We start from the raw sequence: 13937 nt of genomic DNA, 5'->3' as shown, positions 1-13937 counted from the left end.
ACCAGTGGGTGGCTATATTTTATTAAACAATTTTTAAATCGTTTTTAAATGGCTTTTACCAATTAAGTTAGGTAGTGGTAGGCGCTCTACCGGCACCTAACTTAAGATGTCATTTATAGAATATGGGCCAGAATCCTTATCTTCACCCTGAATTCACTCAATTTCAGTAAACTTATACACATATCTGATGGGCAGTCTTATAGAAGCCCATTTACTTGAGTAAAAAACTGTTTAAACCAATGAAATGCTTTGGAAAATCACCTACATGTGCTTGTAAGGTGGAATTTGCATAGTATTTCTCAATATAGTAAATCGGCATGCTACATCTATACCAAAATCACTGGTTCTTGTTTGATTCTGATCTTCATACCAGTAACAAAGTCAGACTCTTTTCACATGGTTTAACATTTCAGTATCTATTGTGAGACAGAAGCTGCATGCATGCCAAAGCCAATTAGACTACAGGTTTTATTTCAGTGTTTACACAGAGCTAATCAATGGGGTTGAATGAGAGGGAAAGGGAGAGATCCTTGCTGTGCTTATGCTGAGGTTGTGCTTGTTGTGCTTAGATTCTGAGGTTCTATGATATTACATTCTTGGTGTGCTGACCTATAATATACTACGAGAATTTAGGGTCATTTAGAAACCCAGAAGGGTTAATTAATATTCTGTTTTGCTTGTAGTCTCCTGTTTCTCATGGCAGATTTTTTTTTTGGGGGGGGAAAAAGACATTGTTATAATAGACTTTATTCTTCTTCTAATAGACTGTGAGCTCTTTTTCTGAGTCTGCTTGTGGGGCTTTCATGCGCACTAAGGGGGAAATTCTTTAACCAGCACCTAAATTTAGGCATTGTTAGGCGCCCTGCCAATACCTAAGTAACTGAAAAATGCAATAAAAAATGGCAAGGTTGAAGCACCTATCGCCGCCTAAATAAAAGGTGGCTGAATTGGCCGCTGGATCACAGCTAGGTAGCTGCTTTAGGCTGCAGAACACCAAAGTATGCATGGTCAATGTCCGAAGTAGCATTAGGCAATCTAAAGCGGCTATCCAGCTGTGAATCACGCCAAGATAAGGCAGCTGAAATGTAGGCCTGGAAAACTCTGGCCTACATTTCAGCCGCCTATCTTTGCCTAGACTGCAGCAGCCAGTCGCGACAGAGGGATTCCCCCTCCAAACTTGGGCACCGGTTATAGAATCACAGCTTTGGGGAGTCCCTGCCACTCAGCTGATGGGGAGGGAGGTAATCCCCCTGCCGCAATTGGCTGCTGCTGTCTAGCAGCAAAGATAAGAGGCTGAAATGAAGGTCTGGAAAACCTTGAAATGATTGACAGGCGATCGTCGGCCGCTTTTAAGGCAGTCACTGACTTGGGCACCGGTTACAGAATCAGGCTTCAAGTCCATTTGCAGCATGTCTATAAAATAATCCTTATTCTCAAAAAAAGTTTTTCAGGCTGTGTGCTAATGTTAGCATTAGCGTGTTGCAATTGAAAAAAATTAACATGGGAGCTCTTAGGGCCACATTCTGTATAGGATGCCCGGTCTCAGAAGCTGCCTAAGTGGCTTTCTAGAATTGCACAACCACACCCTATATAGAATCACGTCTTTCCTCAAGGACAGACGCCTAAGCCCGCCTAACACCGCGATTCTCTAACCGGCGTCCATGTCACAGACACCAGTTAGAGAATCGCATTGCCGCTGAGCTGATCACAGCAAAGGAATCTTCCTGCCGCAATCAGTTTAGCAGCCTGGCAACCTGTTCTCTTTTTACAGAATTGCCCACATACTTTCTATATAGGGTGCTGAAAAATGTGCACCAAAATTTGTGCATGGATTGAATATGCACGCATAAATTAATTAGCTAATGAACTATTAATTTACAATAAATTAATGTTAACAATCAATTATTTCAGTTAATTGATAGTAATTAGAGTTTGCACATGCATCTTCCTGTGCGTTGTTCTATAACACCAGGTACTCAAATCCACTAGGGTCATTCTGAAAAATTATGTGCATTGTTATAAACTAGCACCATACACGTGCCTAAATGCTGAGAGTTAGGCGCCAGCATAAATGGGCACGAGATTTGGCTGTAAGGGCTCTTCTATAAATGGTATTCAACTCGGTGGAAATCATAGATTTATTCAATTGATCCACAAAGGTGTTGACGCAACATCACTGGTACACAATGCGCTTGCGTCAGGGGTCAAATACACACTGAGAATGTAAAACAAACAAATAAAATAGATATGACATACTATATAAAAATAAAACATACATTATTCCAATATAAAATGCATAAAATATAAAATGTAGAAGAAATTTAAAAGCATATTGCCAAATCTGAATGGAGATAAATAGGTAAAATAGATAAAAACAGCGCCACTATACCGATAGCTTATGCATCTACTTTTAGTTCTAGTGTAACATAGTAACATAGTAATATAGTAGATGACGGCAGATAAAGACCCGAATGGTCCATCCAGTCTGCCCAACCTGATTCAATTTAATTTTTTTTATTTTTTTTATTCTTATTTTTTTAATTTTTCTTCTTAGCTATTTCTGGGCAAGAATCCAAAGCTTTACCCGGTACTGTGCTTGGGTTCCAACTTCCAAAATCTCTGTTAAGACTTACTCCAGCCCATCTACACCCTCCCAGCCATTGAAGCCCTCCCCTGCCCATCCTCCACCAAACGGCCAGACACAGACCGTGCAAGTCTGCCCAGTAACTGGCCTAGTTCAATATTTAATATTATTTTCTGATTCTAAATCTTCTGTGTTCATCCCACACTTCTTTGAACTCAGTCACAGTTTTACTCCCCACCACCTCTCTCGGGAGCGCATTCCAGGCATCCACTACCCTCTCCGTAAAGTAGAATTTCCTAACATTGCCCCTGAATCTACCACCCCTCAACCTCAAATTATGTCCTCTGGTTTTACCATTTTCCTTTCTCTGGAAAAGATTTTGTTCTACGTTAATACCCTTCAAGTATTTGAACGTCTGAATCATATCTCCCCTGTCTCTCCTTTCCTCTAGGGTATACATATTCAGGGCTCCTCATACGTCTTCTGGCGCAAGCCTCCTATCATTTTTGTCGCCCTCCTCTGGACCGCCTCAAGTCTTCTTACGTCTTTCGCCAGATATGGTCTCCAAAACTGAACACAATACTCCAAGTGGGGCCTCACCAATGACCTGTACAGGCCCCACTTGGAGTATTGTGTTCAGTGTTCAGTGAAAAGCTATCCTTGATTAAAATGCCTACGCTGTCCATATGGTAGCAGAATATTGCTGCTGCATATAAAAGATAGTGGTCAGCATTGCTGAAGATTTGCAGTTTTTCAAATGCCACAGCCAGTGTTTAAAAAAAAAAAAAGGGTGAGTATCTCCACTGACCATTGATGGTCGGTAGTTTCACTACCAGCAGAGCCTCCCAAGGCAGACAGGTTTCAGTGGAGATGTCAGACTAACGATGTACCACCCATCTGGGCACCAGCAGATGGCTAGTGTTACAGGTGGAGGATCGTATTTGATGCGACAATGGTGATATCAAATTTATACTGCACTGAAGAAAGGCCCAGCAATCAACTTGATATCATCAAGTCACTAGGACTCGAACACGAGTCAATGGCACCTAACAACAAGTAAGTCAGTGGTGCTTTTGCATGGATGCCCATTAAAGTCCCATATAGAAACTGCACTGATATTTGTAAAAAATACATTATGGATAGCTGATGAGCATAACATAGCACTCGCATATTGCCACCTCTCACGCTAAATAAATAAACTGAACTCTCCAGCTTAATGGCAAAAACCGGTTGCAGCGTTATTCAATATCACATTCTTACCGTTCATAGTCAAATGCGCATCTGCGCGCATTTGACTTGCCACCCATTCTTACAGTCCACTTGTTCATGTAATTGTAAACCACAACATCAACAATACAGATTAGTTAGTTGGTATCAAACTAACATTAATTTAATGTATAACTGTTCCCCAGTAGTAGGTTCTGCGGTATCACAAGACCCTTCATGTCTCTATTCACCCCGCCCTAAGATCCATGTGGTGCCTCACATGAACCAGTGCCTGCACTCCCTCCCATCCCTTCCTTAACCTCTTAACGCTTTCTTATTATCAAAAACACTGTAACAAACTAATCTCCCCCAAACCCACTGAACTCCAAACCCTCACCATCCCCTGGGTCGGTGGTCAGGCAACGCCTTTCCACCCTCCTGCCCAAAACAACAATAACCTCCCATCAAAACTGCCTCCTAGCTCCATGAACTCCAAACCCTCACCATCCCCTGGGTCGGTGGTCAGGCAACGCTTTTCCACCCTCCCGCCCAAAACAACAATAACCTCCCATCAAAACTGCCTCTTAGCTCCACGTACTATCACTTAAGCTGATTGGCAAAACCCCTCAGCCCCGCACCAATCAGCTCCCACCTCCATACCCTTCTGTCTTCCCTCCCATCCTCTCTCACTTCCCAAACTTTCTTACCCCCTATACTAAATTTAACAAGTAAATGATGAGGTGACTGCTCGACCTTGTTATGGTGCCACCAGCTAAATGCAGCGTGGCACATTCAGATATTTTTCAGAACCCCCATTCAAGTATCACATAGATGAATGTAGAAGTATGTAGAATACAGCATAAACAATTGTAAAATGGGCATGCAGAATAAGATCTTTTTTTTCTAAAGGGAGGTTTATAAATTTATTTATCTTTGGAAGAACATAAGAATAGCCTAACTGGGTCAGACCAATGGTCCATCAAGCCCATTCTCACAGCCAATCCAAATCACTAGTACCTGGCCAAAACCCAAGGAATAGCAACATTCCATGCTACCGATCCAGGGCAAGCAGTGGCTTTCCCCAAGTCTTTCTCAATAACAGACTATCGACTTTTCCTCCAGGAAATTATCCAAACTTTTCTTAAAACCAGCTATGCTATCTGCTCTTACCAGAATCCTGTGAATGACTGTAAAGTAAAAATGAACAAAGGAAGAGATAATGTTGCTGAGCTGGTGGCTGGTGATACACTTCCATACATTACCATATAGGCGGATCAGGGCTCAATTCTAGACTCAGGTCTTCCTCGACCCTTCTATTTACTGAAAGAATGTTGTTTACATCCCCTGGGAGAGGAAAATTAATAGTCATCACACAATGATAACATGCTGTATTACATTTAGATCCCATAATGGTAGGGTTCCAGAAAGGTCCATGGTACACGATTTCACCTCCTTTCATCCCCCAGTGACTGGATTAAAGCAAGCTGAGAGGAGATACAAAATAGAGAGGAAAAAAAAATCCCCTTATAGTTGCCAATGAAAGCTTAAGGCACCATATTCCAGCATAGGTCCAACTCAAACGGAACAGAAGGGCAATGCCAGCTTGAAAAAAGATGACCACCCAGTCACTTTACATTCTTCTTAGTCTAATCATTGCAGCAATGGTTCTGACACCAGAAGCTGTGTACCAGGATTCCTTCTAGAGCTTTTATTAAGCTCACCCCCTCTTTTACTAAGCCACAATAGAGATTTCTACCACAGCCTGGAGCACTAAATGCTCCAATGCTGCTCCAACGCCCATAGCAATTCTATGAATGTTGGAGCAGCATTGGAACATATGTATAGTGCTCCAGGCCATGACTGAAACCTCGTGGCTTAATAAAGGGGGACGTGGGGTGGGGTGTTAGTTATTTAAAATAATGTATATCATATAGCATCTATACAATCTGAGCAGGTTCCAACCAAACATACATAAAATTCAAAACAAACAATTAAACATAAAATAAAGCAAAAAGTACATATAAAATTATTTTTTACAGAAATTTGTTGAACCGTCAGATCATCTTTTAATAAGCAAATGCCCACTGAAGCAAATATGCCTTGTATTATGTGATTCAATTCCAATCATCTTCTGCTTCCCTTAACAGTAATAAGACCATGGACTTCTCTTTTTCCTAGGGGTTGTTGTGAACACTGCATGTATTGCATTTCCAGCTCCAGTCGACCTAAAGTGTTGATGGCTGGATTGTAGGAAGCATGAGGTAACACCTCCCAGCCGCATTTGTGTAGTTTTTCAATAACGAGTGGAGAGCTCCATCTTCCCCACGACCAAAAAAATGTTGACGAGATCAATCAAAAGTCAAACAAATGATGATTTTTGCTTATGATCATGAAGGCATCATCATCACAGACAAAGTTCCATGTCACAATAGTGTATTATCATGATTTTTTGCAAAAAATGTGCAGAAAAATGCACAAAATACGACCTCAGTTGCTCTTGGCTGGTCCATTCATTCTTCATAACAATACTCGCCCACACATAGGGAATGTTGTCATTGAAAAACTATGAGAATACGGCTGGGAGGTATTACGTCATACTCCCTACAGTCCAGAAATGAGTCCACCAGACTTCGACCTTTTTCCAAAGTTGAAACAACCTATGCATGGACATCGTTTTACATCTTTGAAAGAGCTTTCTTTTGCTGTTACCCAAGCCATTCGGCAACTGAACCAAAACGATGTCTTGGATGGAATAATGAAGCTTCCCGGATGTTGGGACTCGGTCATTGTAAAGCAGGGAGACTATATTGAAGGATTGTAAAGAAATACTTGAAAAAAAAAAACATGTAAATTAGAAAAAAAAAAGAAAAAGTAGTGTGCATTATTTATGAAATGACCCTTGTCTTAAGTAGTTTTCTAAACCTGCCCAGCAATTTCGTATCTGGCCCACCAAGGAGTTTCATAACTTAACTGCTGCACAACAGAAAGTCATTTTACCAGTCTCAACAAGTCTTGGATTCACAGATGTCCTCAGTAAAGCTAAATTCTCAGAATGCAAAGATCTTTTTGCTATATAGCTAAGTATATTATTCTTAAACAATTCTGGGATGTTTCCGTACAAGAATTGATGACAAATTATCACTGCTGGTTAGTATGCAGCAATGACATGCCCACCCTCTATCCAGATATGCCTCTGCACGAAAAAAAAAATAAAATAAAGTTATTTTCTAGCATGGAGATAGTGAGCACACATCCTGAAATGACCACCGGATACTTAGCAGTGCCTCATGTTATGCCATTTCTTGCTGTGGTAATACACGTCAGAGCACACTGTAGCTTTGTAAAAGGGCCCTCGTAATGTTTTCTGTGGTTAAAGCACTCGAAGTTGTAAGTTTGCTGAATGTACTTCCGTTTTGCAGTAAATAATTGGCCACTAATATGCAATTATCATTATTAATTGAAACTAATTAGAATTTGCATGCACAGCTTTCTAAGTATATTCTATAAAGTGATGTGTGTAAATTCTAACAGGCAGATATCAAAAGGGTGTGTGGCCATGTGAGGGATACGGTCAGGTATATACACTATTATAGAATACATCAAATCTGCGTGGAATTTAGGCATGGGTATTTACACCAAGTTTTAGTTGCTGGAACGGCCACTATGCACATTCTATAAACCAGGGGTGTCCAACCTTTTGGCTTCCCTGGGCTGCATTGGCCGATTAAAATGTTTCTGGGGCCGCACAAACGTGCAAACGCTGCAGCAAGACAGAGGAAGGAGCCGGCAAGATGGTAAACACCCAGGGGCAGCAGAGGAAAACACTGCATTGCCCTCGACCGGGGCCGCACAAAATACATCACTGGGCCACATGCGGCCCTTGGGCTGCAGATTGGACACCCCTGCTATAAACTGTGCCTAACTTGAGATACGATGTATAGAATAGTGCTAAGTGCATCTATTTCCACTCCAATTTTTTGGGAACCATATAAAGAATATACCCCTAAATATCAATCATGGCATTGGAAATTATGATGTTTATTCAGTGCCACTATATATAGATTTAGGGGGGATTCATCATGGGGCGGTACCTGATTTAGCATGTGCTAATGGTTAGCACACACTAAACACTAAGGGGTAGATTCATGAACCTGCCCGATCGGGCCCAGATCTGGACAGGTCCGATGAATTCTTAAAACAAAAATATGCAGATGGGGGCGATCGGAGGAACGCCCCCATCTGCCTGCCCGGAATCCTGGTGTGCGATCCCCACGCATGCGCAGACCATCTGCTTTCCTTGCAGATGGTCTGCATATATGTTTTATGTTCGTTTTTTTTTACTGGGGGGGTGGTGGTTTCGGGCCCAACTCTCCTGCTCCTGTTATTCCCGGTGGCAGCAGCCTCTTTCCATGCCCTGCTCTCTGCCTTCCCTGCAGTGCGAGCCCACATGTTTAAAGGGAGGCTGCACTGTGGTGCACAGCCCTGCTTTAAGCCCACGGGCTCTCACTGCAAGGAAGGCAGCAGAGATCAGTCTGGGTGGGGAGAGGAGCTAAAGTTTCAAATTTTAAAGTTGTGTCTCCACTGTAGCCCATTCCAGCTTCGTTTGTCAGGGAACCAACAGGCACTGCTCTACCCCCCTCCCCCCCCCCCGGCCCCAGGGCTTCTGCAGCCCCTGAAACAGTAAAGGCAGCAAGATCAGGGCAGCAGAGACCAGGACAGAGAGCAGGAAATGGAGCTGGAGAGTGGGAAAAGAAGGTTTGTTACTGGTCCCCAGCAGTCGCTTCTTGAGTTGATCGGCCAGCCCAGTCGGATCGTGAATTTTGTGTTGTGAATCGCGACCTGCCTACTTTGCATGCGTTTCTCCTCATTTGCATGCACAGATTTGAAGCAGATCGCTGGAGAGGTTAGTGAATGGGGCCTGAGGGAAATCTGATTGCAAAGGGGTCACAAACCGATCAGTACACCATTGGTTTGCTTTGTGAATCGAACATCCATTATATTCCTGTGTGTGGGCATCTTAGCATTTAGCACATGCTAAACCAGTTAGCGCCCCTGGATGAATTCCTCCCTTAGTGATACTGGATATAGATAAAGGGGGTCAATCCTATAACTGGGCTCCCCCATTTAGGATCCCCCAATACTGTACTCTGGGATACTCTGATTATGTTATAGAAAGCTAGAATAATCTAACATTGATATGTCTAACATTTAAGCACCAGCCACCAATGTGATGTTACTAGGGGGGGAGGGGCTAAATACAACATGGGTACATGCAACATTGAATATTCTGTAAGTTGCTCTGTCTATGTGGCTGCACTTTTTGCAGTTAAGCAGCATGCCACTTAAGTGCCCTTTTACAGAATAGCACTTAGGTGTTTTGCTGCCACTTATGCTCATAAGTGTAAACTTGTCTGCAAAAGTGACATTCTATATTCTATGTATTTATACACCCAGGCGGTTCTTAAATTTGGATGTCCAGTTTCAGAATTGCCCCCACAATGCAATCAGTGCTGCCTCTGCTGATCCTTTAATTTGCTATGCTTGACTTTTAAATGTTTCTTTATATCTGTTCCTAATTTGAGTGCTCATTTAACTGCTACATGTGCAGAATTGGACCATGTTGCTTTTTGTTTGCTTCTGCTCGTCATTGATAAATTAGATAACAATTCCTAGCTTGCTTTTTTTGTATTTTAAGTTGAACACCTGTGATAGCTTGGTGCTGACAGTTCATAGTCTTGCACACTGTTCCTTCAGCGTTTGTGCTCTGCTCCCATTTCAGTCAGTCCGTGAGCAACAGTTGGCAAACGGTGGCTAATCACGTCAAGACAACTCTGTATACTGTCCGAGGACTGCGACCTAACACCATCTACCTGTTTATGGTCCGAGCAATCAACTCAGAAGGCTTGAGTGATCCTAGTCCTATGTCAGATCCAGTGCGCACTCAAGGTAATTTCAGTTTTAAATATATTGTTAGATTCCAGCATTGCGAGGACCTTTGGGTTGCTCGGCCTTCAAGTGCAGTCTACAGAAGCAACTTATACTTTATTAGTGAGCAGCTCCAGAGACTGAAGCCAGACCGTCCTGAAGCAAATGGTCATCCTGACAGGTTCTTTGTCTTTCTTAAGTGGAATAGAGGAATAACTTAATGGTTAAAGAAGCAGGTCCAAAGCCCGCTGTGGTGCTTTTTGATCTTGGGCATGTCGTTTAACTCTTCATTGGCTCAGCTACAAACTTAGGGCTCAATATTCAAAAGGATTTAACTGAACAGGAGAGGTTCCTGCCCGATTAAACCTTACTGAGCTGGACATCTGCCAATTGTCTGCAGCACTTAAGTGGATAGTGCAACTAAATATTGCCTGTGACTACTGGGCCTTGTACAGAGCCAGCAATTAACTGGTCCTAATTTATCCACAAGGCTACCTGGGTGCTACTCTGAATATTGTATTGTGCCCAGTTAACTTTTGGGTGAGTTCACTTGTCTGAATATTCACTGCCAGAACTGGAACATGACCCTTAGCTGTCAGCAGTTTACAAACCACTAACATGGAGTAAATATTGGGCCTTCAGATTGTAAGCCTTCAGGAGACAGGAAAATAGCTACTGGAATGCATCTTTAGCTACAACTGAAAAAGGCATTAGCTAAATCCCCCTTCCCCAACTGATATTCAGCCAGCGGCAAGCAGTTTTGTTAATGTCTGATACCGGCATTTAACCTGGATACATCTGGTCGCCAGCTTTGACTGTGCAGTTTTGTAAGCCTTCTAGTCTGTGCCCAGTTAGCTCAATATTCAGAGCTAACCAGCTAATTGTTAACACATAAAGATAGGACACCTATTTATGTTGTCCTATTAATGCACTAACACTGGCCGGTTAGCTCTGAATCATTAACACTAGAAGACAATTTATCTTCTCTGTTACTGCTCCACAAATTTGGAATTCTCTGCCAATATATTTAAGGAAAGAAAATGATATTGAGAAATTTAAGATTAACTTAAAAACATTTCTTTTTAAAGATGCATTTGATTAACAAGTTCTTCCCTTGAATTTAATAATGCTGCTTTCGACAATTCTTTGAACTCCCATCCTTATGTTTTCCCCTACCTACTTTTCTATTATAAATTGTATTTCATTTCCCCTTTTTCCCTTCGTTCATGTTTGTTTTTATTTAATGGTTATATATTAATGTTTTATTGTTAATTTTAAATAATGTAATTTTATCTTATAGTTGTAATTTAAATATTTTCTTTTATGTATGTACATCGCTTTGAAAAAAGATTAGGCGATTAATCAAAAATTTTAATAAACTTGAAACTTGAAACTTGAATATCAGAAGCTAGCCGGATTTCATCTCTGAAATGCCCCCAACATTGCACGTTGGTGCTAACCAGTTATTTTCAATGGAGAGAACCAGCTAAGTGCTGCTAAAAATGACTGGATAGCTGCCAATAAGTGAGTAAACCATTCAGTAGCCATTCCTGGCTGGTTAACTCATGTTAAATATTGCCCGGAAGATTTCTTCCATTAAGATTCAAGGTGATGTTAAATGCTCCTTGATAAATAAAAAGTTCTAGGTCTGTTTTATTTTTGGGTAGTCTCCACTAATTTACCTGCTTGTTCTTTGCTATGTCTAAATGGATCGAGCAAACTTGTTTCTTATTTGGGGATATTCTGAAATTCCCAATCATATAATAAAGCAAAGTCAAGAACTGACAGCTGATATGGGAAGGAGTCAAATTAGTTTGTTACAGAAGAAGTAAGACAAAGGGACCTTTACAGGGGTCTTTTCTCTGGAAATTCTGAGGATTTGCTGCCACTCCTAGCAAAGAATGAGCTTTAGGCATTCTTTTATTAAATGATGGGGTTTATGGCAGTGTGACCCATAGACTATTACTAGGGGTCATCCTGCACCATTTGAATCTGGTGCTAGCAGAGGCAAGAGTAACTGGAGATCACTCCAACTTCAGATCCCCTAGACAGCAGAGATTTCAACAGGTAAGCTGGTGGGGGGAGGGGGATTGGAGAGATCTTCTGGAGGGAAGAGGTAAATCTTTCATTGTAATGCCCAGCCTCTTTTAAGATGCAACTTAGGAACACCGGGCCACTCATTTAGAGCCCAATGTTCCCAAGCAGTATGAATAACACAGCTAGTGAGGTTGATTGCAAGATGTTATCCATGGTTAATGACTCCCATATTAAACATATTAAATGCCTGACTTTTATTACATGTTAAAACTACTCCCCTTAAAGGATATAAGAAAAATAATCCAAACTATTCTAATTACATGATGCTTAACTCAATATTTGGAAATTCCACCCAGGAAAAGGATTTGGGGGTAACAGTAGAAAATATATTGAATACCTGATTGTGCGGCAGCATTCAAAAAAATACAAATTGAATGTTATGAATTATTAGAACAAGAAGGGAGAATAAAACAGAGAATGCTATAATGCCCCTCTGTATTAAGAACATAAGAAGTTGCCTCCGCTGAGGCAGACCAGAGGTCCATCTCGCCCAGCGGTCCGCTCCCGCGGCGGCCAATCAGGCCCATTGCCTGAGCAATGGTCCCAGACTATCCCTATAACCTACCGCTACTCCTGTCTGTACCCCTCAATCCCTTTATCCTCTAGGAACCTATCCAAACCTTCTTTGAAGCCTTGTAACGTGCTCCGGCTCCTTCTTTGAAGCCTTGTAACAGCCTCCGGAAGCGCGTTCCATGTATCCACCACCCTCTGGGTGAAAAAGAACTTTCTGGCATTTGTTTTAAACCTGTCCCCTTTTAATTTCTCCGAGTGCCCCCTTGTACTTGTGGTTCCCCATAATCTGAAAAATCTGTCCCTATCTACCTTTTCTATACCCTTCAGGATCTTGAATCAATTGTACCTTGTGCAGATATAATGGAACTAGAAAATAGACAGAGTAGTGTAACCACAAAGGGGATCGAACAACTTCCCGATAAAGAAAGACTAGACAGGTTAGAGAAGAGATGGTTGAGAAGAGATATAAATACAGGTATATAAGGCAATAGAAAAAATATATTTCTTTTCCAAGGTTAAACTCAGATAGTATCACATACACAACCTTCGATAGAGCTATGTATTCCCGTTTAGGACCTCAGCGGTGCAAGCTGTGAGAGCATTTCATTCACAGAATTGTTTGCACTAAAGTCTTCATCGGTCTTATTTTATATATATTTTTTTTAATTATTTTTCTTATTTAAATATTTTAATTATAGATAAGTTAGAAAGGTACTCATCTCTTTTAGAAAAGCATAGCAGGGGCTCTTCACCAACATAGGCTATGTTTCGCCCAGGGGGCTTTATCAAGGTATTTTCCCCTGACAGAAAAGAAAAAGAGAGTCACCATAAACTGTTTCAATCGTACCACTTTCACTTATAATTTTCAACTAACCCATACAGACATATCTTCAAGCCCATATCAGTAGCTAGTGACAATTTTTATAAAAAGAGTCAAAAAATCTTAGCGTATACCTTTGTTATGCCGATTCCATGAATACTGCCGATAGTGTTTGAAGCAGAGACATGGCGGCGGCATTTTTTTATCCCAGGGGTAGACGTAATGATCTCATACAGACGTACCCAATCAGAATCGCAAGACAGCAAGGAGAGATTTAAACTAATGTCATCCATTCAACTTCAGAGTTCAGACCATTAGGTTTGACAGTGTTCAGAGAAAAAATCAGTTGTTTTTCTTTAAAGTTTAGACGCTCCACATGGTTACCACCCTCCCACCCTAGCTCGATGTTTTCAACTATTCTCCATTTAAGATCTGTTATTTTATGCCTCATGACCTGCCAGTGTTGAACGAGCGGCGCTTCCAAACTTCCGGTATTAATTTTAGATTTATGCTCCGTTAACCTGACCATAATTTTCCTACTAGTTCTTCCGATATAGACAAGGTCATAGGGGCATATTATCGCATATATAACATGGGTGCTGGTACATGAAGTATTTCTCTTTAATTTAAAAGTCCTCTTGGTACCTGGGTGAGTCCATTCAGGGCCCACAATTGCTTGCGAGCACCACTGACATTGTCCACAGATTTCCTGAGTGAACCTTTGTCCCTCTGCATCCTCAAATTTTTGTACAAACAAAAATTCTCCAATAGTTCGACCTCTCTTAAAAGAGA

General features: G+C 41.4%; 1 protein-coding gene across 1 annotated transcript in view; it reads left to right on the top strand.

Annotated features, from left to right (window-relative positions):
* The window catches only part of ROBO2 (roundabout guidance receptor 2), an 884946-nt gene that overhangs the window by 728870 nt on the left and 142139 nt on the right, over positions 1-13937 (top strand). Inside the window, 1 exon segment of the mRNA XM_033941714.1 lies at positions 9570-9736. Coding sequence (XP_033797605.1) covers positions 9570-9736 — 167 coding nt within the window.

Source organism: Geotrypetes seraphini, chromosome 4 (assembly GCF_902459505.1).
Source record: "Geotrypetes seraphini chromosome 4, aGeoSer1.1, whole genome shotgun sequence".
Classification (NCBI taxonomy): domain Eukaryota; kingdom Metazoa; phylum Chordata; class Amphibia; order Gymnophiona; family Dermophiidae; genus Geotrypetes; species Geotrypetes seraphini.
Note: the sequence above shows the minus strand (reverse complement) of the source record. Positions and strands in the feature narration are given on the sequence as shown.